Source organism: Parasteatoda tepidariorum, chromosome X2 (assembly GCF_043381705.1).
Source record: "Parasteatoda tepidariorum isolate YZ-2023 chromosome X2, CAS_Ptep_4.0, whole genome shotgun sequence".
In the NCBI taxonomy this organism is placed as follows: Eukaryota; Metazoa; Arthropoda; class Arachnida; order Araneae; family Theridiidae; genus Parasteatoda; species Parasteatoda tepidariorum.
Window position 1 is genome coordinate 42,670,371 of NC_092215.1, and position 24,663 is coordinate 42,695,033.

General features: G+C 28.6%; 1 protein-coding gene across 2 annotated transcripts in view; it reads left to right on the forward strand.

Moving 5' to 3' along the window:
• The window catches only part of LOC107442297 (peripheral plasma membrane protein CASK), a 138,669-nt gene that overhangs the window by 41,588 nt on the left and 72,418 nt on the right, over window positions 1–24,663 (forward strand). The window contains exons 2-9 of one of the 2 annotated variants that reach the window (XM_071188090.1): window positions 9,266–9,378; window positions 10,438–10,543; window positions 12,436–12,513; window positions 12,655–12,830; window positions 14,063–14,238; window positions 18,698–18,820; window positions 19,812–19,895; window positions 21,583–21,691. In XM_071188090.1, coding sequence (XP_071044191.1) covers window positions 9,266–9,378; window positions 10,438–10,543; window positions 12,436–12,513; window positions 12,655–12,830; window positions 14,063–14,238; window positions 18,698–18,820; window positions 19,812–19,895; window positions 21,583–21,691 — 965 coding nt within the window. The remainder of the gene's footprint in view (window positions 1–9,265; window positions 9,379–10,437; window positions 10,544–12,435; window positions 12,514–12,654; window positions 12,831–14,062; window positions 14,239–18,697; window positions 18,821–19,811; window positions 19,896–21,582; window positions 21,692–24,663) is intronic. The other variant, XM_071188091.1, reaches the window with a different exon arrangement.

Here is a 24,663-nt window from a genome sequence, read left to right on the forward strand (position 1 = left end):
TAAAAAATATATAAATTTTATGTATTAATTAAATTTCACATATGAATATAGGTTTTTGACATTTTCGACATTTTTGACAGTGAGGTTTTTGACGTGACGGTTTAAACCATGGTTTAAACTGTCAAAAACTGTCACATGTCAAAAACCTGCCAACCCTGTTCAACTACCTAAGAATATAAATCCTTAATATTGTAATCAGATCCCAAAAATTAGCAAAGGTACAATCATCTATCGGAAGAAAAGAAATTTACATGTATTTCACTCATTTCAAATTATCCAAACTGGTGGAGGGAATTAAACACTATTTTCATAAAGAAACAAATAAATAAATAAAAATTATGCTAATTTTGTCATTGCAATTTGCTGTTTTTGTTCATGAAGCGGAACATTTATTGAAAAATATACTTTTTTTTTATTGTTCATCAACATCATTTCATAAGTAAAAAAAAATTTTGTTTTTGTTTTTGAGTTTTCAATGAAAATTGACTGTACCCGTTGGTAGAGAAGGCGTTCACATCAACTGCTCTTTACAAGTGTCAAATAATGGCTAAGATTTGAATTAATATCCATATATGGCGCTGTGCTAATAATTTATTCTTTCACATATTTTTATTCTCTTTTGTACTGTCTGCATGACATAAACTTTGTGCTTTGTCTTTATTTTATTTTGGAATCCAAGTATAGAACAATTTAATATGGAATAAGAGACTTTTTATGGAATTGAAAATTTTTGGAAATATACTTGGATAAATTAATTTAGAAAGATGGCTACGAAAGATATGTTAGGTAATCAAAAAATGAAAGTAACTGTGGTAATTACTAAATTAATATCGAAAATTGAAGCGAGTTTGGCAGATGAATAGCAGGATGCTGAAAAAGCAGAACTTTTATTTGGTTTAAGTGAGCAACTTAAACTAAATTAAATGCAAAAATGATGGAATTAAAACAATTGGGGGAAAAATTGGAATACAGTGTTGCTGAACAGGAGTTCGAAAACAAAATAACTACCTGCAAGAATATCAAGAATTTTTTTTTTAAATCGATCTTCTAATTCTGAAATTAATATCGAAAGTGAAACGAACTTGTTAAAACTGAATCAAAAATATTAAACCTACCTCGTCTGCAAATAGGAACATTTTGCCAAGTGGTTAGATTTTTATAATCAATTTGAAACATCTATTCATAACAACAATGAATTACGAAAGACTGAAAAATTTGCATATTTGAAATCCTGGCTTGGAGGAAGTGCTCTCGCATCTATATCTGGATTCGCCATTAGTGATCAGAATTACGATTCCTAATATCGAGATTCTGGAGGAGCGTTTTCGAAGAACGGACATTGTGATAAACCCTCATATGACGAAACTTATCGTTACTGAACCTATTCGAATTGTTTCCATCTTAAATGCACTAAGACGACTATAGGATGAATGTGAAATACAAATAAGAAGCCTGTCATCATTAAATGTAACAGCAGGAAGTTATGGAAATTTACTATGCCCAATTATTCAGCAGGAGCTTCCAGAAGAAGTCCGAAAAATCAGAAATCGGAAATTAGAATTTGATATACAGGAACTTTTTGAAAAAGGAAATTAACTGCCACGAAGCGGCAAGCTTAGTTACTCACACGAAGATTAGTTATAGAGCCAAGATTTATCAAGATTTGAGCAGGTTATTATCCTATTGTAAAACTGTATTCAGCAACATTTGATTTACTTGACATTTAATTCTGGAAAAGTTAATTTTCCACTGAAACTCGTTCTCATCATGTTTTTGAGAAAAGCAATTTATTTGAAAGGGATAATTCTTTTAATACCTGACTGTTTTAATTTAATTTTATCTAAAAAAAATTTCAATTTTTTAAGATAACTCAATAAAATAATAAAATCCATGTTTTTTATATATACGATAAATAAATGTACTGTGTAGAACCATTACTTTATTATCGATCATTAATATGTTTTAAAAACAAATTCTAAAAATTGAAAACTTTCTTTAATTTCTCTCTACACTTTGACAACTTAATTTCAGAAGTTATACAGTTAAGTTTAAAGAAGAAAAGAATATATTTTGCGCAGGGGCAAGAAACCAGCAGGCTTAACACTACTTTAACACTCTGAATTATTCTGTTATTACTCATTACAAATTTAAAGAGAAAATGTTGTGGAATTTGCCATTACTTTTGATTTTCTGTAGAAGGCATTGAAAAGAGAAAAAGCATTTTAGAAAAGAAAAAAAAATAGTCGAAAAAAATACTAATTATTAGAAAAAATTAACTTGAAAATCCAATGCTTTTCTTAGTTTCTATATTCCCCGAAAGAATTTATAAATGGAATTGAGGAAACTACTGTTTACAGGACGTCAACTATACACATATTTTGCGTAAAATATTTACGTGCTTGATTTCTTCATGAGCCCAGTGGCAGAATTTTTTCGGGCTTTCTGTGACATACCTCTCTAAAACTGATATCTTTCTGCAAGATACTTATAAAAATGACAAATATACGTGTTACTAATTTAAAGTAACAGAAGCGTCAGCGTTAAAAAAAGAAGAAGAAAAAAAATTCGGATTAAATAAAATAATTTTTTTAATTGAATTTGTATTTTTTTTTTTTTTTTACTCTAATATTATGGGCGATATTCTCGCATTTTGTAGGGGTATAACACACTGTTTCCTTTTTCACATTTTGTAATTCATCATCACATTAAAAAAAATCACGAAATCCGTAGCAATACCGAAAAAAAAAAATGCGTGTTTTCATCTTGGAATTCAGTTGTTGTAATGAATAATATCGTATTAAAAATATCGCATTTAAAATATCGGGTTTTAAAAGCTATGCGGAAATCAATAGTAATAGCAGCATAAAAAAATAGAACGAAAATTTCTACAGAAAAGAAAACTAATTTTTTTACTTCATTATTCTTTATTTTTCATTATTCTCAAATGAAAATAGAAAAATCACAAGCATTTTTTTCCACTCCGATGCGCGAGTAAGGCATCTTTGAATATAATTTCGAAAATTTCTGCAGAAAAGAAAATTAAAATTTTTATTTCCCAAAGGAAAAATCTTTCTGCAAGAACTCTGTAACGTTCTGCAATATTGTCGCCGTGTCGCTACGATTCTGCCACGGGTTTCATGAGTAGCAGAGAATTTTAAAAAGCGAGCTGTGTTCCAATAGACTTAACATTGTAACACGACCAAGTATTTTCGTTTTGTTCATTAAATCCGGCCTCATCATAATCGAGTTTGACTCTACCTTATAATTTAATATAAAATATTTCTAGTTCTATATGAGTTCAATATGGATAAGATTGCGAATTAAATGCATGTGTTAATTTCAGAAAGCTGTATCTGAAACTGTTTAGAATGCTAAAAAAAAGGTGTTTTGGCATGACAAAGTTTCGTGTTTCTCATTATAATAGTAAACACGACACTTAAAGTCATGTTAAGACACTTTTTTAGCTTTCTAAACAGTTTCTGACATAGCCTTCTGTGTTATTATAATTATAAAAACACGATATGGAAGATGTCTCACGTCTAAAAGCTGCGCCTTATATCTAAATCTGTGCATTCTTATTCTGCGAAGGAAAATTCAATTAAAAAAAGTAATTAAAATGCAATTTTAATTTGTAGCATACTTAGGATAACTAGACCAATTTTTTTAAAATGATTATAACTAATCTCAATTTTCTCAAGTTTTCCCCCCATCAAAAACACATTTTTGATTAAAAAAAATATATGAAGGAACTGGTTATTTGATGTATTTCTCTCTCTCTCTCTCTCTCAGTGTGCACCAATACAGTATGGGGTTGATTATAAATTTTTTTAGTTGTACTTGGTCTGCCACTTGTTAGCAAAATGGTCAAAATGTTTGCGATATTCAATGTACCGCCATCAGATTGGCAGACCAAGAACAATCGTGTTGTCATTCTTACCTTATACCAAAAGCTTGAAAATTATGTAGTCTGATATGGCTCTAATATATAGAAATTCTGATTGCTTACAGACTCTCAAATTTTGCCGAAAATGGCCAAGATATGTCAAATTTTGCCGGATGGGGCGAAAATTCGACCCCAAAAGGGGAGGGAAAAAAGAAGAAAAGAACTTAATTAAAAAGTTAAATCTTAATTACTGTACACAAGAACATAATGAATAAAAAAGTTTATAATATCGTTTTGAAGTCGTTTTTAAAATAATACCTTAAAATGATAATTGTTTCTAATTATCATTTGAAATTAACGCCTTGAAAAGGGCGAACTTGCCGATCGCTACTAATAATTTGATAAAATTATTTTGTTAATAATTTGTTAATAGTTTTGCTCTGTAATTTCTCTATCAATACTTAATATTTTCTTTTTAATAATATTTAATACTTCTTCGTTGAAAATACTTCTGATTTATGGTTAAAATAAAAGTGTCGATGTTAAGCGAATTTTTTGACAGACTAATAATAGTAACATTGAAATAAGAAAAGATGTTCGGGTTTGTAAAAGATTCATGTAAGGATGTAAAAATTTTGCGACTTTTTGAGCCCTCATCTGTACTATTGTGGCGCTCCCTTCCGGTACCTTTCATATTTTAATTATGAAACAATAGTTGCCTAATACATATTCATGAATTTTCTGCACTCTTCGTTATCCTTTTGGTTCTAGTGTAGAAATTCAACTTTATTTAAGAAATATTCGTTTAGTCTCTGAAGTTCAGTTGTTGAATAAAATATGAGGCAGTGCTCGCTTCAATTTCAGCGGTATTCTTAACATGCATAACAGGTTACATATCTTAAAAATCTTTTTGCTTATTTTTAATAAGTCTCATAGGAATACCTTTCAAAAACAGAAAGCTCTCTAGCTCTTCCCCTCTCTAACTTTAATTTTTTTAGGAAATTTTCGTGCTTGTTTGGCCCAAATTTTTGGCCTGGGCCATTTCTAAAACTTTCCGTACTCCATCTCTAATCGTCATTTTAACAATTTATGTATCATATTATCAAATATATTTATAGAAATAAGTTGCTTGTTCACATATAAATGGGACTACAGAATATTGTAAGTTTTAAATTTAACACTAGAATATAAAATGTTGACAGATTAAAAAAATTCCTTTTTGGTTACAAAACACATATAAGTGTATAAAACTTCTGGACACCTAAAAAATAATTACAAAACACATATTTAAAATGAGGATTTTTAAACGTATTTATTGGTTCTAGTTTGGTCGATGGATTTATAAACTTCAGTTTGTTGAGAAAGGTAATATATCAGGTTGCATTAAAATAAATTTCTAAATAAAGATTTAATATTTAAAAATTTAGGTTAGTTTCAGGTTTTGTAAAATATTTAAAGTAAAACCGTGAAAAAACATTTCATTTATATAAAATAAAACAAGTTATAAAATTCATGTCTACAATTAGTACAAAATATAAATTCATCAATAATTTGAAAAAAATAGCTAATCTGTTGTTAATTAATATAAACTAATAATAAAATCAGAGCAATTTTTAAATTGCCTAGTATTGGGGTGGCGAACCTTTATACACCAACGTGCCAATGTTTCTAAAAAATTGTTTAATGAGGTCATAGACGTGCCGTCAAATAATTTTGACTTCGTGATTATTGGGAAGATAATAATACTAAATACTATAAACTAAAAATTCTTTATTTGCATTGAAAAAATAAAGAATTTTTCAATGTCTTAAAACAACATAAGACATTGAAAAATTCTTATGTTGTTTTAAGACATTGAAAAATTCTTTATTTTTTCAATGCAAATAAAGAATTCTTAGTTCTTTATTTGCATTGGTGGTCTGCATTGAAAAATTCTTATGTTGTTCTTTGCCATGTCTTAAAACAACATAAAGTAACATCAGTATGACTTCTGTTGTTGCAGATTAGATGACAAATAACTTATATTAGGTTGTAAGATGTTAGTTTAAGCAGGATTGTTAATTTTTTTTTGCTAGTTATTTATAGTTAGCTTGTTTTTTATGGTTATTAATTGTTTTTTTAGCATTAATAGTTAATTTTTTTATTAATTGTTTATTATTTTGCTTATTTTTTTTAATTTTAATTTAGCTGTTACATATGCTTCATAGTGTAATAACATTTGTGTAATAACAATTGTGATCTGTGGCGTGCCCAAAATTTTGTGTCTCGTGCCATAAATGGCGCGCGTGCCATTGGTTCGCCATCCCTGGCCTAGTATACATCTTTATGAAGAATTTTTTTATTAATTTGAAATAAAAAATTTTGAGGAAATTTATATATTATTCTAAAATTTATTTCTCCAGGCCTTTTTGCCTCGAATTACATCGATTATAGTGTTAAAGTCACTATTTCGTGGTTGTTCATTTTCAATAGACAATAGAGCAAGTTCATTCAATCGATCCTGCTCCATCGAACTCCTCAAATAATTTTTTCGACTATTATTAAATAAAATAACAAATCATAATATATATTTAATTAAAGTTATTTTTTGCATTAAATTATCTTTGGAAAGCGAATTATATAATTGTGTGCGAAATTGTTTTACATTTGCTTAAAAAGTTCTCGAGATATGGCGAAATACGTAATAAATAAAATTAACATTAGAGGGTCCAAATTTTGGATCGCTCTCCTGACCAAATAATTTGGGATAATATTTTCCTGATTGCGGCTACACCCTAGTTGGAAAATCGAATCCGGTGAAAAATTATGTTTATTCAGAGAAAGTATTTTTTTGTGTCTGATTTCGTAACTTAAAATATCGTCTGCACCAATTAATTAGCTTGTTTGAGGTCACCCTCTCGAACTAATACGATGAAGTCCTAGAACCTGAAGATCGTTAGATCAAAGGATATAAAGGGTGGTCTGCTTTTTTTAAATTTTTTTTCCGCACTATACAGTGCGGGGAAAAAAACGGACCACCCTGAATAACTTTTGATCTAATGATCGGATATTTCGGTCCCAGGACTCCATCTTAATGGTTCGTGAGGGTCAACTCAAATATGCTAATTGATTAGTGCAGAAGATATTTTAAGTTACAAAATCAGACACAAAAACGCACATTCTCTGAATTAAACATACCTTTTTTTTCGACGGATGCGTATTTCTAAACCCAAAATATTAGGGGGTGGCCGCAATCTTGGAAATATGGTCCCCATAGTTTAGCCAGGAAAGCGATCCAAAGTTTGGACCTGAGAAATCGAATTTAAAAAATACGACTTTTTTCAAAATTTGATTTCTCAGGACTTATTTAACTGATTTTGCTCAAACTTTGTATTTCGCCATGTAAAATTACTTTAAAATTATGTAAAAAATTGTATACCTTACTATTCAAATTTTTTTCGACTGTTATTAAATAAAATAATGAAAAATAATAAATATTAACTACAATTTATTTTTTGCATGGAATTATCTTTGGATAAACAAATTTTTAATTGTGTGAAATTTTTTTTCGATTCTCTTAAAAATTTCTCGAGATATAGTGAAATACGCAAAAAGTAAAATTAACAAACTTTGTATCGCTCTCCTGACCAAACTATGGGGACCATTTGTTCTTTTGAGGGGTGGGGTGGGGGGTATAATTCTCGTAAAAGGTTTTTTCAAAGTTTTTGACCCTCCCTTTATGTTAAAGTAGATATGCAATCACAAGAAAGAAAAATATTCTGCAATTCTTTCAATTCTTTACACAATTTCTTTCCTATAAAAAAAAGAGAAACTTAATTTTGAAAAAATGTGATGTGGTTCATCCTTTTTACCATCGGGGGGGGGGGGTAGTTACGTCCTGGTTTGGCACCAATTAAAAATGTGTTTTGGCTTGTTCCCTCGCTGGTAAGATCTTTACTTTTGACTTAAAAATTTCTGGCCAATTTTCGAGGTCTTATCATTTACTTTTATCTCTTTATTTATATGAGTAAGCCAAAAACTTCAGCGGCTTGTTATTTTGTTATTTATTACCTTCGTTAGTTAAAAATTTCTTTCATCGAATTTCTTATACAGGCATAAATTTTTAATTTATTTTAGAGTATTTAATTTCATTGCATTTTATTATTATTTGATGCATTTTATTATTATTTTATTATTATTTGAATTGTTTATTTTTGCAAGGTTCATAGTTCTCCTGATTTTCATGATTAAAATATTGAGTCCTTATTTGTCCTGATTTTTAGCTTTTGTTCAGATATTCTTGATTTTGTGTGTGGGTTCAGAACATTTTATTTTCCACGAATAGAAATGTATATTTTAAAAAATAAGATTTGAAGTATCAAAAGATTTAAAGTTTCGCCCAATTTTTATTTTAATTAATAATGCCGTCGAAAATCGCACAATTCGATAGTTCAAAGCTAAAATTATCTACTTATAACATATATTGGTTCAGGCATATAGCCTTACCCGCAGGATTCATTGTCTCAAATTTTCAAGGAATTCAGTCATTTTGTGAATTAGATACTCACTTAACAGTTTTATATTATCAAATTTTTGTGACTAAGAATTCAGGGGGTCATATGCATCTTTATTTTTTCAAAAAAAGGCAACAAATCTTGTAGTTTGGAGTTTTGTAAATTCACAATTATTGATTCATTTTTCATCTTATTCTAAAGATAATTGACTCAAACCAACGATCCAGTAATTATATCATGAAACTTTTAAATTGAAATTTAAGGGATCATCCATGAAGTTACTTATGTTCTTAAATATCTAGGAGTATATTCATTGCGTTTTCGTTTTGAGTTTATTGGAACCATAACTTAAAATTGCTAGATTAAAAAAAACTTGAACTTGATTACAAATTTTAATTAAATATAGGTTGCTGAGAATGTTTACTTATTGGTACTTGTTTTTTTTTAATGCAGCAGTACTATAAAAAATTTTTTATCTATTAATTTCATTCAATTATAAATTCTCCAACTTTCATGAGTTGTTGTTTGACTGAAAACTGTTAAACATTCCGTTGAATAAAGTGATTCTAAAATTAAAAATAGTATATTTTATTATTCTTTTCCAGAAAAATTTGCCTTTATTATACTTAAGTAGAGCAAATTATACTTTTTTTTTTAGTTTGTCGTTTTGCCCTTTTAATTTTCTTTATCCTTTTAAGTACATACTCAAATCAATTTAAATAATAATTTATTTTATTATTAATTAAGTTTAATTTTAAGTTTATAAATAATTAGTAAATATTGATTTTAACTTGAAAGAGAAATGCTACATGTTTTGAATTAGCAAAAGTTTGATTCACACTGTTTTTCAATACTTAGAATAAGTTTTAAATTAAGTTATTTTTTACAGGGGTCCTTTTAGCTTAGTTCGTCGTTGTATTCATAAAACTACGGGTCAACAGTTCGCTGTAAAAATTGTAGATGTTGCAAAATTTACTTCTTATCCTGGTCTTAGCACAGAAGGTAAGAAATTATTGTGCACATGATTGTGCATTATTATTTACTATAATAAGGTTTCATTTTAGATTTTTGAACATTTGATTAGTACTCTCCTTATTTATATATATATATTGTTTGGCCAAAAGTATCCAGACACCCAGTGGTAAGGACTGCCCTGAGGCACATATTAATATGATGTTGGTCACCCTTTTGCATCGATGACAACTTGCACAAGGTTTGGAAGACTTTCCACTAGTTTTTGATAGGTGGCCATAGGAATTGACTTCCAGGCTTCCATCACAGCTGAAATGGGTGCTTGCAGTGACGATGGTCGATTTGCGTGGCAACGTAATCTGTGCTCTAATTCGTCCCATAGGTGTTCTATGGGATTTAGATATGGGCTCTTGAGAAGGCCAGTCCAGTTTTTGAACACCCATTTCGTCAAATCACGTCTGTGCAAGCCTCGATGTGTGAATGGAGCAGTTATCCAGCTGGTAGAGAAATGGGCCTTACCCGAAATATTGCCATAGAACTGAGAGTGCAGCATTGTCAAGAATGTACACATACATCACAGAGTTCATGTTTCCAACCACAGGAACTAACTGATCCAGGCCAAAGCACGAGAAACACCCTCACACCATTATGCATCCACCACCACCATAACCGTGTCTGGATACTTTTGGCCAGATAGTGTATATGTATGTATGTATGTATGCATGTATGTATGTATGTATGTATGTATGTATGTATGTATATATGAAATATATATGATATGTATATTATAATACATATATACATGGCTTTGAATAATCTGAGTCTGCCGAAAGAAATTAAGTTCATTCAGGAAAGTATATTGATGAGTTTGATTTTGTAACATAAATTATAGTTAGCACTAATTAATTAAGGTATTCAAAGTAGGATCTTGGAATCATGTACTTAGTATGTTAATATTCAGTATTTATTTTAAAAGTTATTTGTGCTATTTGATAGTTATTAGACGTAAAAGCATGATATAGTTATTTATGGTATTAATTTTGTTTTGATCGCTGTACATTCTCAGTTCGTATTTATATATTATTGCAGATTTAAAAAGAGAAGCCACAATTTGTCATATGTTGAAACATCCCCATATTGTAGAGCTTTTGGAAACGTATAGTTCTGAAGGCATGCTTTATATGGTTTTTGAATTGTAAGTGCAAAATATTTTATGTACATAACTATATAAGTATTTTATTAGTGTCACAAATGCAAAATAAGCTTTTCTTAGTGAAAAATTTAGTTTAGTTTTTTGAAGTATTTTAAGTATACTTTAACTTCTATTAAAGGCTATTTTATAAAAATGGAACAAAGGTATGTTCCCGCCTTTATATATTCAAACTTGTATTCCGAATTGTATTTTTTAGAGCAATTTCTTTTTATATCAATGTTTAAATTGTATATCATCATTAATTATAATAATTTTATTCAATTTGCTAAAAAAAAAATTGAAAATTTAACTAGTTTATTAAAGTGCAAAAAAAATCTTTCTATTAACCGTGTCTCAAAACTTTTCAAAAGCTATTTTTATTTAAGTATCTTAGTTAAAGACAAGATTTTTTATTTTCGATTGTTTTATTATCAAATGTCCCTATAAATTAATTTAAGGCTAATGTGACGGGTATATAATTAAAGAATATCCAAATTGAAAGTTAAAGTTACATTTTATTTATTACTAATCATTATACATATCAATAAGGAGAAGGAGGACCACACTTACCCATAGCTGCTCGTATTGAGAGGCAATTGGACTGAGGAGACTATTGAGAGGCAATTCTCTTTCTGACCCACTCCCTTTTTTTGGAGTTTATTTATATATATTATTTTAAGGGGTTAAACGTGGTCTCGTGTTCTTATCATGCATCCGAAGGTCGACAAATCAATCATCTTGTGACAAATTTCTAGAAAGTTGATATTGTCACGACGTTGCCTCGTGACAATTCTCGTGGTCAAACTTGTTAATTAAACAGTTGATTAAGATCCCGTGCTCTCATCTCGCAATCGAATGGTCAGTTGAACTTTTAACTTTCTAGAAATTTGTCACAAGATGATTGATTTGTCGACCTTCGGATGCATGATAAGAACATGAGACCACGTTTAACCCCTTAAAATAATATATATAAATAAACTCCAAAAAAAGAGGAGTTGGTAAGAAAGAGAATTGCCTCTCAATAGTCTCCTCAGTCCGATTGCCTCTCAATACGAGCAGCTATGGGTAAGTGTGGTCCTCCTTCTCCTTATTGATATGTATAATGATTAGTAATAAATAAAATGTAACTTTAACTTTCAATTTGGATATTCTTTAATTATATACCCGTCACACTAACAAAGAAATTTCTCCAGAAATAAGTATAAGAGTTAAATATTGTTCAAATTTTGATAGCTTGAAGAAAAAAAATTCAATAATATAAATTGTAGCAAACTAAATTTGATTGTTGTTTGAAATAGGAAGAACTGCCCGGAGTAAATTTTATGCCTTTTTTAAGGAACTACCCACAGTTAATTTTAACCCTTTGTTGATTTTAATCCCACATGTTACTTTTGTACACATTTTACTTCAATATAAATTTGCGAGTTTTTACTGTGCAGGTTTTATAATTTCCTTTTTCACAAAGTTTGTAAATGATAAAACTGTTAAATGATATTGAAAACATAATTATCAATACACATGATAATAATGCTCCTTAGCATAAGTTTTTAATAAATTAAAGCCCATTTTTTTAGCCCTATGTCATATTTTTGCAATTGATTTTTTTTCTTTTCTATAAAATTAAAAATAGATAAATTGATAAAATAAGCTGTATTCTTTTTTTTCTGTCACAATCAAATATTTTACACAATAATAAAAAAAAAAGAAATAAAATTTTGATAAAAAAATCTGTTAACAAAACTTCTTCTAAAATTTAAAATAGATTTATGTCATTATTTTTTCTTGCTAAAATTATTTCTTTTGTGATGTTCTCGATTTTGAATTACTACAAAAATGTTCTCTGATTCTTTGGTTTGATTATTCAACTAAATCATTCTTAAAATTTTTTATTTCAGTATGGAGGGTTCTGATTTATGTTTTGAAATTGTAAAGCGTGCTGTTGCTGGATTTGTATATAGTGAAGCAGTTGCTAGGTATGGTGAATTGAAATTCATAAAAATGCTTTTTCTTTTTTCATTCTATATAGAATTATCCAAAATATTTTTATATTTGAGTGATATGTCGAGTTAGTTCTAGATGTGTTAGAAATATTTAATTCAAATTTATTTTTACAGCCATTATCTTCGCCAAATATTAGAAGCTGTTTGTTACTGCCACAGTAATGATATAATTCATCGTGATATTAAACCACAGAGTGTCCTTATTGCTACAAAAGAAAACTCAGCTCCTGTTAAACTAGGAGGATTTGGAGTTGCAGTGCAGCTTTCTAGTAACCAGTTAGTAAATCCAGGCAAGTAAAATCTAAGAATTAAAATCTACATTAATTGATATTTTATTACTTTATTAAAAACAAGTCTATAAAAATAATCTCTTATTTTGTCTTGAGCTCTCTATGCAATTTGTTCCATAAAATAAGATAAAAATATTTGTGTCTAAATTTTTATTGTAAAGTTGAGCACAATGAAACAAATTTATGCTTGGTGTTCCATATTAGGGTGGTCACGACTAGGAAACATTTGAAAAGTTGTGACAAGAGACTGTTGGAAATTGTAAAGATTTTAATTCTTATTTAGGACTACAATTGATAACTTGTTTTTTTTTTGGACATATTTCTCCTAATTCAAAAAATATTTTGGTATAATAAGGCACACTTTTTTTTATATGTATTAATTCATTATGCTGATTATATTTAAAATAACATTTTGCTAAAGGTAGTATAAAACAAATATCTCTGAAAATTGAATGCAAAAGAATTTAAAAATGATTTAATAAAATTTTTAAACCATTCTAAATTTTCGAAAATTACAAAATTTTATGTTAAATAAATTTAATTTGCACTTCCAATGATGCTTCAAAATAATAAAACAAAAGTAGCAAAAGTGAGGTAAAGAACTCTAACATTGAAATAAGTAAAGATAAACAGTGATGTGTGATATTAAATATAGATATTAAATTCTCTAACTCATTATCCCTTTATTAATAAGGTTCATTCTATTAATAGAAAAAACAAAGAATTTATAAATTTGAAAATGTGAGACTCAGAATTATTTTCATTCTTTCTCTCTGTCACCAAATGCAAAAAAAAAAGAAGAAAAAAAAGGCTTGGTTAAATTTTAATTTTGCTGACATAAATCAACTACACATCAATTTTTTACTTATTTTTCCCCTTGAAGTGTCCCCTCTACAATGTTTTGCATATTTTATGTGCTACAACACATAAATGGAATAACTGCTAAGGTTGTATTTATTGGCAATACTTAGATACTTAGGACTCAGATTAGCATGGCAAATTAAATAGGAAAAATGATTGTAAATATGTAATAAATTTATCCTGACAAATGGATGTAAATCAATAGTTTTTTTAATGTTTTTCCACCATTTTAAATGTATCCCTTAAAGGGATTTCAATTCTGATTTGGTTCAAATTTGGTTAGGCATTTCTGAATAGTTAAATGATGTGAGTAATAAGTATATGAATAGATATTTATGTTATTTAATTTTGTTTATTGTGCTATACTTTAGGTCGAGTTGGTACACCTCATTTCATGGCACCAGAAGTTGTCCAAAGGCAATCATATGGAAAGCCTGCAGATATTTGGAGTTGTGGTGTCTTGCTCTATACATTGCTCAGTGGAACATTACCTTTTATGGGGACCAAAGAGCGACTTTTCCAGAATATTTGCACTGGACGACTTAATGTATGGGCCAAGTGGGAAGACTGCTTCCCTAAATGGCTAGTTCCTATCCTATTTTACTTTGTCTTTTGTTTTTGTCTTTTTCTGAATAATTGGTTTTTATTTAGCTATATAGCAATTTTTTACTCTTCAGTTGCACTATAATTTTTAACAGCGATTTTATTTTCTGTAACTTTTTATTTGTATTAGGTGCTTTTTCCCATTTATTATTCTTACTTAATTATAATATTCTTTTTTATTTTAATGGCTATACATTCTTGTTTTTAAACTTGTTCATTAATATTCAAGCTATGTTGTGATACTTGTTTCAAAGATTGTAATTGCACTTTAATGAGTCTCAGGTTTTTGTTTCATAATGGTGAAAAAATTATTCAGCAACAGCTGTAGTGTGTAATTAAATCAAATGTTAGTCACTTAATAAACTTTGTTTTTGCTACTTTGAATGAGTTACCGTAAAATACCGATAAAGTGCAACCCTAATTTTGACGAACATCAACAGTATGTGGAGGGGGCGAATAAACAGTACTGAAGAAACAATGCATTTTAGAAAAAAATCGACTATGTTTGATTAGGCACAATTAAATATGAATCACAAAAAAATAAAATTAAGTAAATATAATTATAGCATAAGGAACTAAAAAAAAACTTTAATTATTAAATCTAACTTTCCTTATACAGAGGTATACAAATAGGGGAAAAACAAAAAATTCAGTGATAAAATAAAAAATATAGACGACAAAATATTTCATAAAAAGAAAAATATTTTATTTATTTACATTATACAGAATCCAAAAGTTCTTTGAAAGAAATATCAAAGTCATATTCAAAATAAAGTCAATGCGCTCTTCGCTTAGTTCATCAGTAATATCATTGTCTACTAATCCTACATTTAGTTCCGCTAATCGAGAATGAAGAAGTCCATCTTTGTTTCCATCTAACACTGGAAATGCCACAATGCGCAAAAGTGTTTGAGATTGTCCTTTCAAGCTCCTGGCGCAAAACCAATCACATCTTGCCGAGTTGGCTTTTTAAAACTCCTGGTATGGGTCTTTTGTTTTTTCCTAATTTATCTATATTCTCTTCTTAATGCACTTTTAAGGGGTGTCATCCACAAAATATCTGCTCATTGCAGTAGACTTGCACACCCTGCCAGAATTAAAACTATATCAGTGTCCATTATTTTCGATTTTTGAGAAAGATTTCAGGCCTTTTTTCAGTTTGTGGACTTTTGTAACGAATTAAAAAAAACTTTTGCGCACAATTATAAAATTCATTATTCTAACGATAATGACATACAAAAAAAATTTATACTTTTTTATCATTTAATTTAATAATAGCAGTGTTTTCATCATAGACTAAAATTGGGTGAACAACAACATGGGTGAAATGGGTGATGGGAAATGGGTTTCTCAAAAACAGGATGAGATTTCAAAAAGTTCAGTGAGATTTCTAAAAATTAAAAAAACACGAATAGACTTGAAAAAAAAACATTTCTTAAATTATAAATTATAACTTATAATAAATTTTTAACGTCTTCTATTTTTTAAAGCATTGAATATTTTTGCTGCATCATCATAGAAGATTTTACTTTTACAAGGTATTTGTCCGTCTTACATTTGTGCATAAAAAATTTGATCGTCTTACATGAGGAAACCTTACTTATGGTAAGCACTTGGTTGCAGAGAAATGTGTTCTGAAAGGGGTTCCTTGGTTCGGAAGGGTAGTGTTCTGTTGTTCGAAAAGGTTCTAAACAATACTGGTAAATAGGGAAGCTAGATAAAACTGGGCAGATGTTGAAAATAATGAAAGATCCAGGAAGAAAAGTGAAACAGATTTTATTCTAAATAGCGTAATGCGAAGCTTTTTCCAAAATGTGAGAAATTCGCGATTTGGAAATAGATTTATAGAATGCGCAAATTTCTCGCGGTAATAATTTTTTAGTGCGAGAAAAGAAAAAATATGCGAGATTCGCGCTTTCTCGCGCTGTAGTGAAAACACTGTAATAGTCAAAGTAATTTTGAATGGTGAGGTTCATAAATTTTTACCTCATTTTAAAGAATGTAATTTTTAAGGCAAAATACAATATTTGAACGAAATTGATTGGCTATTTCCTTTGAAATTGAATTTGAAATTTCAGAGTTTTTTAGAATTCAATTTCTGAGGTGTTTTTCAAGATTTTATATTAAAAAAAAAAAAAAATAAAGGCCAAATATGACATAGCGTTGAAACAAAATTTATTTTCAATTTTCTTATCTTTGATTAAATATTATTAAAGTAAGACCGAAAAATTGTCCTGATTGCTTACCTAAATTCCGAAGTGATGTTTCATTAAAAAAATCCTGCCTATTTTCAGAAAATTGACATGAAATTATTAAATTGAAAAAAATTGAATCTAGGATGAAATGCTAAGAGACCATATCCACATGGTCATTCTAAGGTCCCTCCTCCCTCTGTTTTTGTCTTGCATTTCCTTCTTAGGTATATTGGCATGAAGTTTAAATAAAACTTTTAACTAGAGAACTTTTAATCGTAAAAAGTTAATCTAAGAATATATAATTAAAAAATAAAAAGCTATAAATATATTCTTGAAACAAACAATATTTTAAAAAGGGGGGAAATCAATAATTTAGTGAATATTAAATCTGTGTCTTGTTTGGTACCCTCATAATCTGGTGCTTCGGGCATTTGCCCGCCCTCTCTTCTGTCCCTGCCCTTACTCGTTGCTCGTTTATGGCATAAGATTAATCCTCTACCGTAGAGCCATGGTTACTCTGGGGTTAGAGCGTTCGCCTTCCAATGATGTGAACCAGGTTCGAATCTGAGCGATGGCTGATCGATACAAATTCTGCACCCGGATCGCATCAACCACAGTACTGACGTAAAATATCCTCAGTGCTAGGCAGAGTCCCCTTCCCATCAGGGTAACCGTGGGATGTTTCTGTGATTTTCCTTTCCATGTAACGCAAATGCATGTTAGTTCCATCAAAAAGTCTTCCACAAAGGCAATTTTCCCCCAATACGTGATCCAGGATTTCCCTTGTCTTCTGGATTGTGTTCAAAACAAGACTATGGAGTTGAACATTGGTAACCATAAACTCAAAATTGGGTTGGCTGTTCAACAACAGTTATGAAATAGAATGAAATCCTCTACCCTAAACATCAGGATAACTATTTTTTAGAACTAAATTCATAAAGAAGTTGCCAAACAAAAATAACTTTTAAATTGTGTAGTAGGGAAAAGGGTGCTTTTTTTATACTGATTGTGTGAAACTGCAGGAATGCCCTTATCAAGTCTTGGCGTTTTATCAGTATTTTACGGTAATTTCTTTGATGCACACTTAGAAAATAATTTTATTAACTTATTCAGGTTTGGTAGATTATTTATCTCTAAATAAGCTAAATTGTGTAATGTTTTAACCAACTATAAAATTTTGTCTGACATTTTAAAATTAAATCATATTGTATACATGTGGCTTGAACAAATCAAAATTTGTTACTTTTATTTCAGCTACAGTTGTATTCAAAAAAGGAAAAAAAAATGTCTAATTCATAGTATTAACCTACTAAGTGTTAGTCATAGTTGCTGACTTATACACTTTTTAGAGAAGATATTTCCTAGTGATAAAAAAATTAGTCTTTCAATATTTGATTCTTAGTTTAATACATTTATTATAAAATTATTTTTATCATTACTGTGTGGAGTTAAGGGTATGTGTGGGGTTAAGGGGCTGCACATGTAGCACTAAAATGTAAAAATTTCACTTAACTGCGTTAAAAGGTGTTTTCAGAAATTTGCTACTAAAACCTACTTTCATTAAAAAAAGGAGCAAGGTTTTTCCTCCAATTGGGAGACTTCTGTTCTTGCTCCCCTCCCACCAACAGTAACCTTTTTAATATCAAAAACTCATATTTTCCTCTAGCAGCTCACTTTTTCTTACATTCGCCAGAATTTTTGCTTTGGTTGGTTGGTAAGTCTTTAAATAAAAGAATAGTACATAGGAGGGAAAAATGTGTACAATTTTTTCATAATATACAACTATTCATGTAATTTATTTGTAAAAAAAATTGTTAATCAAACTTTTAAAAAAATATTATATTTAATAAATTTAAATGCATATTATGTTTTTTCATAGTATAAAATTAAACTTGTGCCTTTTATTATTACTAAATTTTTTTGTCAATGAAATTTTCATTGTATCAATTGTTTTTATTAAGAAATATATATTTTCTATATACTTGGATAATTTTCTATATACTTGGATAATTTTCTATATACTTGGATAATTTTATGTAAGCTTTGGAAAAGGGTAAGAAATTTTTAAATTTTACTTTGGTGCCAAAAAATGTTTTCTTTATTTAAATTATATTAATTAAAATTTTAATTTTTTAATAGGTTAAATTTTGAAAATAACTGAGCTTATGTATGGGTATGAGTTAGTATTGAATGATTTTATTTTTTCAGCTTGCTGGGAGGCACTGGGATACCATCAGTGACTTTGCCAAAGATATGATACGTAGAATGCTCACTGTTGACCCTATGTACAGAATAACAGTTGAAGAAGCACTACAACATTGGTGGATAAAGGTATTAAATGAAGAGCTAAGTGGCAAAAATTTAAGTATTTTTAATATGTTGTTCCATTGAGCTCTTCAAATATATAATTTTTTTGTTATTGGAAGGTTAAAAAATAAAGAGTACTGCCTAGTAAAGTGTAAATTACAAATTCAATTTCTATTAGCTACTGTTTCTACTGCTTTTAGAACTAAGTATGTGATCATTTTTTAATTTTAACTACAAAAAGTGTTTAATTTCAACAAAAACATGGTCAACATTCAGTGAGTCAAATCTATTTTAAAACTGAATATGATAAAACTTATCTTTTTCATTAGTTTTGCCAGTTTTAGGAAAGTAATGCAGCAGAAAATTAAAAAGAATGAATGTTTTATTGATGCTTAGAAAAATTTTAATAATGCCTTAAGTTAAGCAAGCATATGTTTGAAAATTAAAGTTAAAATCTCCCATTTTGTATTGTTTGCATGAAATTTATTTGTAAAAATGTTTGTCATCATTTTGAAACTCATGAAATGGCATCTTCATCATCATATGAATGAGAGTATTCAAAAAAGCAAGCAAATTAATAAACAAAGTTTTGTATTGATTTCCTTGTTTTCAAACAAACTATTTTAAAACTGATATTTGATTGTGTAAAAAAGAAAAGAATAGAACAATTATTAATTAATGTTATTTAATTTAGTTACTGTATGCCTGTTATATTAATTTAGTTACTATATGCCTGTTATATTAATTTAGCTACTATGAAAAAAAAAACTTAATATTTTCTTCTAAGAAATCATTTTTCTAATACAATCTCAATGAAAGAAATTTTATTTTTATAATTTTAAGTTTTATTGAATTAAATCGATGATTTTATTAAACAATTATCATTAATATTCATGTTTCTAAACATTTTTTTTAACTTTTTATTTGAAAATGAATTATTTTCACTAAGTTTATAAATTTGAATTTCTTAATGATTTTTTTAAAAATAATTGTATTGTAAATTTTTTATTGCCAGGGTCGTGAAAGATGTGCTCCAAAACGACACCTATCCCATAGTGTAGATGAGCTTAAACGATTTAATGCTAGAAGAAAACTTAAAGTATGTATGGATAGTGAACATCTTTAAATTTTAAAGGTCTTAATAAAATAATATTTGTATGTTTCATACAATTTTCTTTAATTTTTAATTTGACATTGAAACTTTTGTTGGTATAGATTGCATAAAGCATTGATTATATGCAACATTGCAACCGTTTTTACTAATAAAGAATTTCAAAACTGAAACAAATGCTTTTTCTTGCACAGTGTAGATTATTTAAATGTAGCAGTTATTGGTAATTTAAATTTTACCTGACAAGAAAACATTATTTATATATAAATATCAGACATTTGTAACAGTGAGAGAGTGGAATTTATGTTCTTGCTACTCAAACTCATATGTTATGCAGATAAAAATCTATAACTCTGAAAATTAGTTTTGCACAACCTCTTTGAAAAAAAAGTTCCACTTTCAGACACTCCAATTTCAAGGGCTTTAGTTTTTATATCAGTTTATACTAACTTAATTATTAACATTATAATAATAACAAGATAAATTTGTCTTTGTGTATATAAATTGTTATATATTCACTAAGTCTATGAATAATATTTTCAAACGAAAATTCAAAACAATGAAGGTTTTGCACATTTTATTTTCATTAAAAAGAAAATTAAATTTTTAACCAAAAATTTTAAATTTACATTTTTTGCTGTATGTTAATTACTTGCATCTTAAATTTTTTAAGAAATCTTTGAACTAAATTTATTTTGAGTATGTTTTAGCTAAAGAAAATTTTATTAAGAAAAATCCAAATGTTGTAAGATTTAAATCTTTTGACTCCTTGAATTAGTACTGCTTAATTTAGAACATATCAGTGGTTTTTCAAATTTTATTGAAATATGTTTGAAAAATAATTATAAAATGTTTATACCAGTTATAGAGATTTTCGCTACTAGGTAGGGACCATACATTGACTATTGGTAGAGCTGTATTTCAGACCTCATGAGTTGTACTATCTTACTGTAAATTTTATATAAAACGTACCACATAAAATATAATGTCATACCAAAGTAATATTCATTGTTTTGAAACATTCTTTTTAAAAAATATTTTTCCCATTTTTCATAAATTATATCAAATTTACTTTTTTGTTAAGGGAAGATAAGTAATTATTTCATTTGATTGAATTAGCATTTTGTTTTTATCTATTTTCTCAATCTTTTGAATAATATGAAAAAGTATTCATCTTTTTTAATGTATTCAATAAACTACTGTACCATGAAGAAATATTTTAGCTGTGAAATTTCATTTTTCTTAATCTCTAAATTTTTGTATCTTGAAATATTAAAAATTTTCTTTTGTGATAAGTTATATAAGGGCGGGGCAAGATTCAGCCTTTCATCCGTTCCGTGGGTCGATAAAATGAGTACCAAGCATGTTTGGGAACTAAACACTGGGGGTTCCGCGTTGGGCTGACCATCCAATCGGAACATCTGCTGTTGCACCCCAGAGCCCAAAGGTCAAGAAAACTGAGATGGACACCGTAGGCCTTGACCCTCTATAGGCTGTTGTGCCACTGAGTTTAGTTTAGTAGATAAATTATATACCTTGTTTCTATATATTTTTAATTAATTTTGTCAAATAATTGACATTTAAAAATTATTGATGTATTGTTCTTTAGATTTTGTGCTCTTAAATTTTAAAATGATCCTTTCTTTTGATATATTATATTTTAATGTATTTTAAGGGTGCAGTAATAGCAGCAGTTTCAAGTCCAAAATGGAATAATTATTACTACGATCCCATCTGTGATGGAGCATCAGAATATGGTATTGAAGATGAAATCACAGCTGCAGGTACTAATTTTGAAACTAAACATACTGATATAAATTGTTCTACAATTGATAGAAAATTTATTATTTGATTTTTGTTATACTCTTTAAATTTAGAATGAACTCTTGAAATTTATGTTATCTCTTTTATTATAATAAGAAAATCATAATGCCAAATATTAATACTATTAAAACTAAAGCATGTCACTTTTTTGTATTGAAATGATTTTAACGTCTTTGGCTTAAGGCCTGAAGAAAACTTTTCTGTCTTTTGAAGTCTATATTTATAAAACTTTTGAAGTCTATATTTAGGAATGAAAAATATCTTTTGAAGAGGAAAGAAATATAGATAATATTTTTGAATAAATAATTTCATTTGCTTTTACAGTGTCGGGGTTCAAACTTAATTTTTCCTGAAAATAATATATTTTACAATTTTATTAACTTATGTCTTGATAATTTCACTTTTACTTTTTCTTTTAATTTCTTATCTTTTCTTTTCTAAAATAACGAAACTGGTAAAAGTGCTCCACATTATAACAATGTTTATATTCAACATTCTTATATTTAGGATTTCTTTTCAGTGAAACATATATTTAGTCAAATTTCCATGTATCAAACTCCAATTAAGTAAATATTTTTAAACCATGAAAGTACAATTTGCTTAAGTTGCTTTCTTATAAGAAACTAAATTTAATTAACTATATTTTGAGTGAAAATTATTGTTTTATCTGTATATACATTTAAACAGAAAGAGAATGCAACCTTTTTGCCCAACAAATTTCTTTTAGATAGATATTGAATAAAATGAAGAGGTCACGAAATAGCACACTAAAATTCTTTGTTAAAAATGCAACAAAATGATTGATGAATTTGATGGTAAGGTTATTGAAAAGCTTAAAAAAATAGAAATTTTAATTGCATTTAATGCAACATATAAATATTGCCAATTTATGCAATTTTATTTAACTAACAAGCTGTTTTTAATTGAAAAACATATTTTTACTTTATACTATATCTTCCTTTCGGCATCTTTTAGTGCACAAAATTTAGAAGATTTTATTAAAAGTATTGACTAGGATATTATGGCTGCCAAACTTTTTATTTAAAATAACACTGCTTACTCTACTTAATTCTATTTCTTATACTTTTCAGAACATAGTTTTATTATAATTATTTTAGATTAAATTCCATTATCAAATTTCTGTGAAAATAATTTTAATAATTTTAAGTATTCTTCACCATGAATTTCTAGATAAAACTTTTAATTTAATGTAAATAGAGTTTCTACATGGAAGTTTGGCTCAATTTGATCATTATTGGTTTGCTTGTTTAAATCCTATAACCATGATTGTTTACCATCATGGAGTAAAAAGTTTTTTAATAAATTGTTTTTGCACTTCCGTCTGTCGAATATGCCTTCTTTGACTTAACTACATCAAAACTGCTCTCACATAATAAATTGTCGCTCTGAGTGTGTACTTGGGTTAGAAATTAGAATGTGGCATTCAGGCATCAATGACACCTAAATATTTTTCCTTAGCTGTCAAAATGATTCAGCCAGATGTAATTTTAAAAGTTTATTTTAACCACAGTTTGTAATTTTAAAAGTTTATTTTAACCACAGTTTGTATCCTTTTTTTATCGTAATAGTAAAAAAAGAAATACTGAGGAATTCTGAAAATGCATATACAAGCACCCAAACTTATACTTTTTAAAAATACATACACAACACCTAGATTATCCTGGATATCCAAAAAATGAAATTTAAGAACCAAATGTTCTTAAAATTTAAGGACAATTTAGGGATGCTGGTTTCAAATAGTCTACTCTCTCTGTTACGGAACAGCATGCTTACAAGCAAATTTAATAAATAGAAATTAAAAACTTGAATATATATATATATTCGTCGTGCACAGGGATCAGCTTACGGCTAACATTGACAGGCGGGACTTCTAGCTTACGGATTTGAGGACTGAGATTAGGTTACAGCTTTGTGTACAGGAGCTGGCACCATAGATTCGGCCCTCCTGCGTTTCGCTTGGTCCTCCAGCGACTCTATAAAGAAAAAAAGAAAAAGCAGAGCAGACTGAAAAATATAATTGATATCTGAGAATTAAATGTTTTAGGTTAATAACGCTAGGTAAGAGTGTATCAATTCAGGCACGTTCACTCTTCCATCTTTGCACGTCTTTTGTCTCTTCTTCAACGGCTTCGTCTTCTTTTCTTTTCAACGTCTTTCGTCTTTTTTCTTTAAAGTCTTTCATCTTTTTTTTCTCTAACGTCTTTCATCTTCAACATTTTTCGTCTTGAACTTCTTCCACCTCTTTAAATTCTTTCGTCTTTAAATTCTTTTGTCTTCCGTCTTTAAATTCTTTCTTCTTCTTTCACGTCTTTCGTCTTTCAATTCTTTCGTCTTCTTTCACGTCTTTCGTCTTCTTTCACGTCTTTCGTCTTTAAATTCTTTCGTCTTCTTTCACGTCTTTCGTCTTTAAATTCTTTCACTAAAATTCTTTTTGGCAACTGTTCCATGGTTTAAGATACTCCGCACAGGTTGTCAAGGTCGTTTGGTCCTTCGTGATTCCCTTCTTTTACTACATCATAGGTATTTCTTCCTTTCACTCTTGTTATTTTGTAGGGGCCAAGGTACTTAGGTTTTAGCTTCAAATGAGGTCCAAATTGGGCACTTTTGATGGCGACCAAATTTCCAATTTCGTACGATTTTGGCTCCTTTCTTCTTAAATTATAGGTTTTTTTATTTTCTTGTTGAATTTTAAAAATTTGTTGCTTTGCGTTTTTTCTTAATTCCTCTCTTTGAGCATCAAAACGAGACTGAAATTCACTTTCGATCATTTCCTTTAGTTTTCCCAGTCCATTAGTGTTCATTTTTGTCCCAAAAAGCAATTCGAATGGAGTAGTGTCTATGCTTCTTTGATAGGTTGAATTTATCTCTTGTTGAACTTTATTGGTATGCTTGTACCATTCAGCTGGATTTT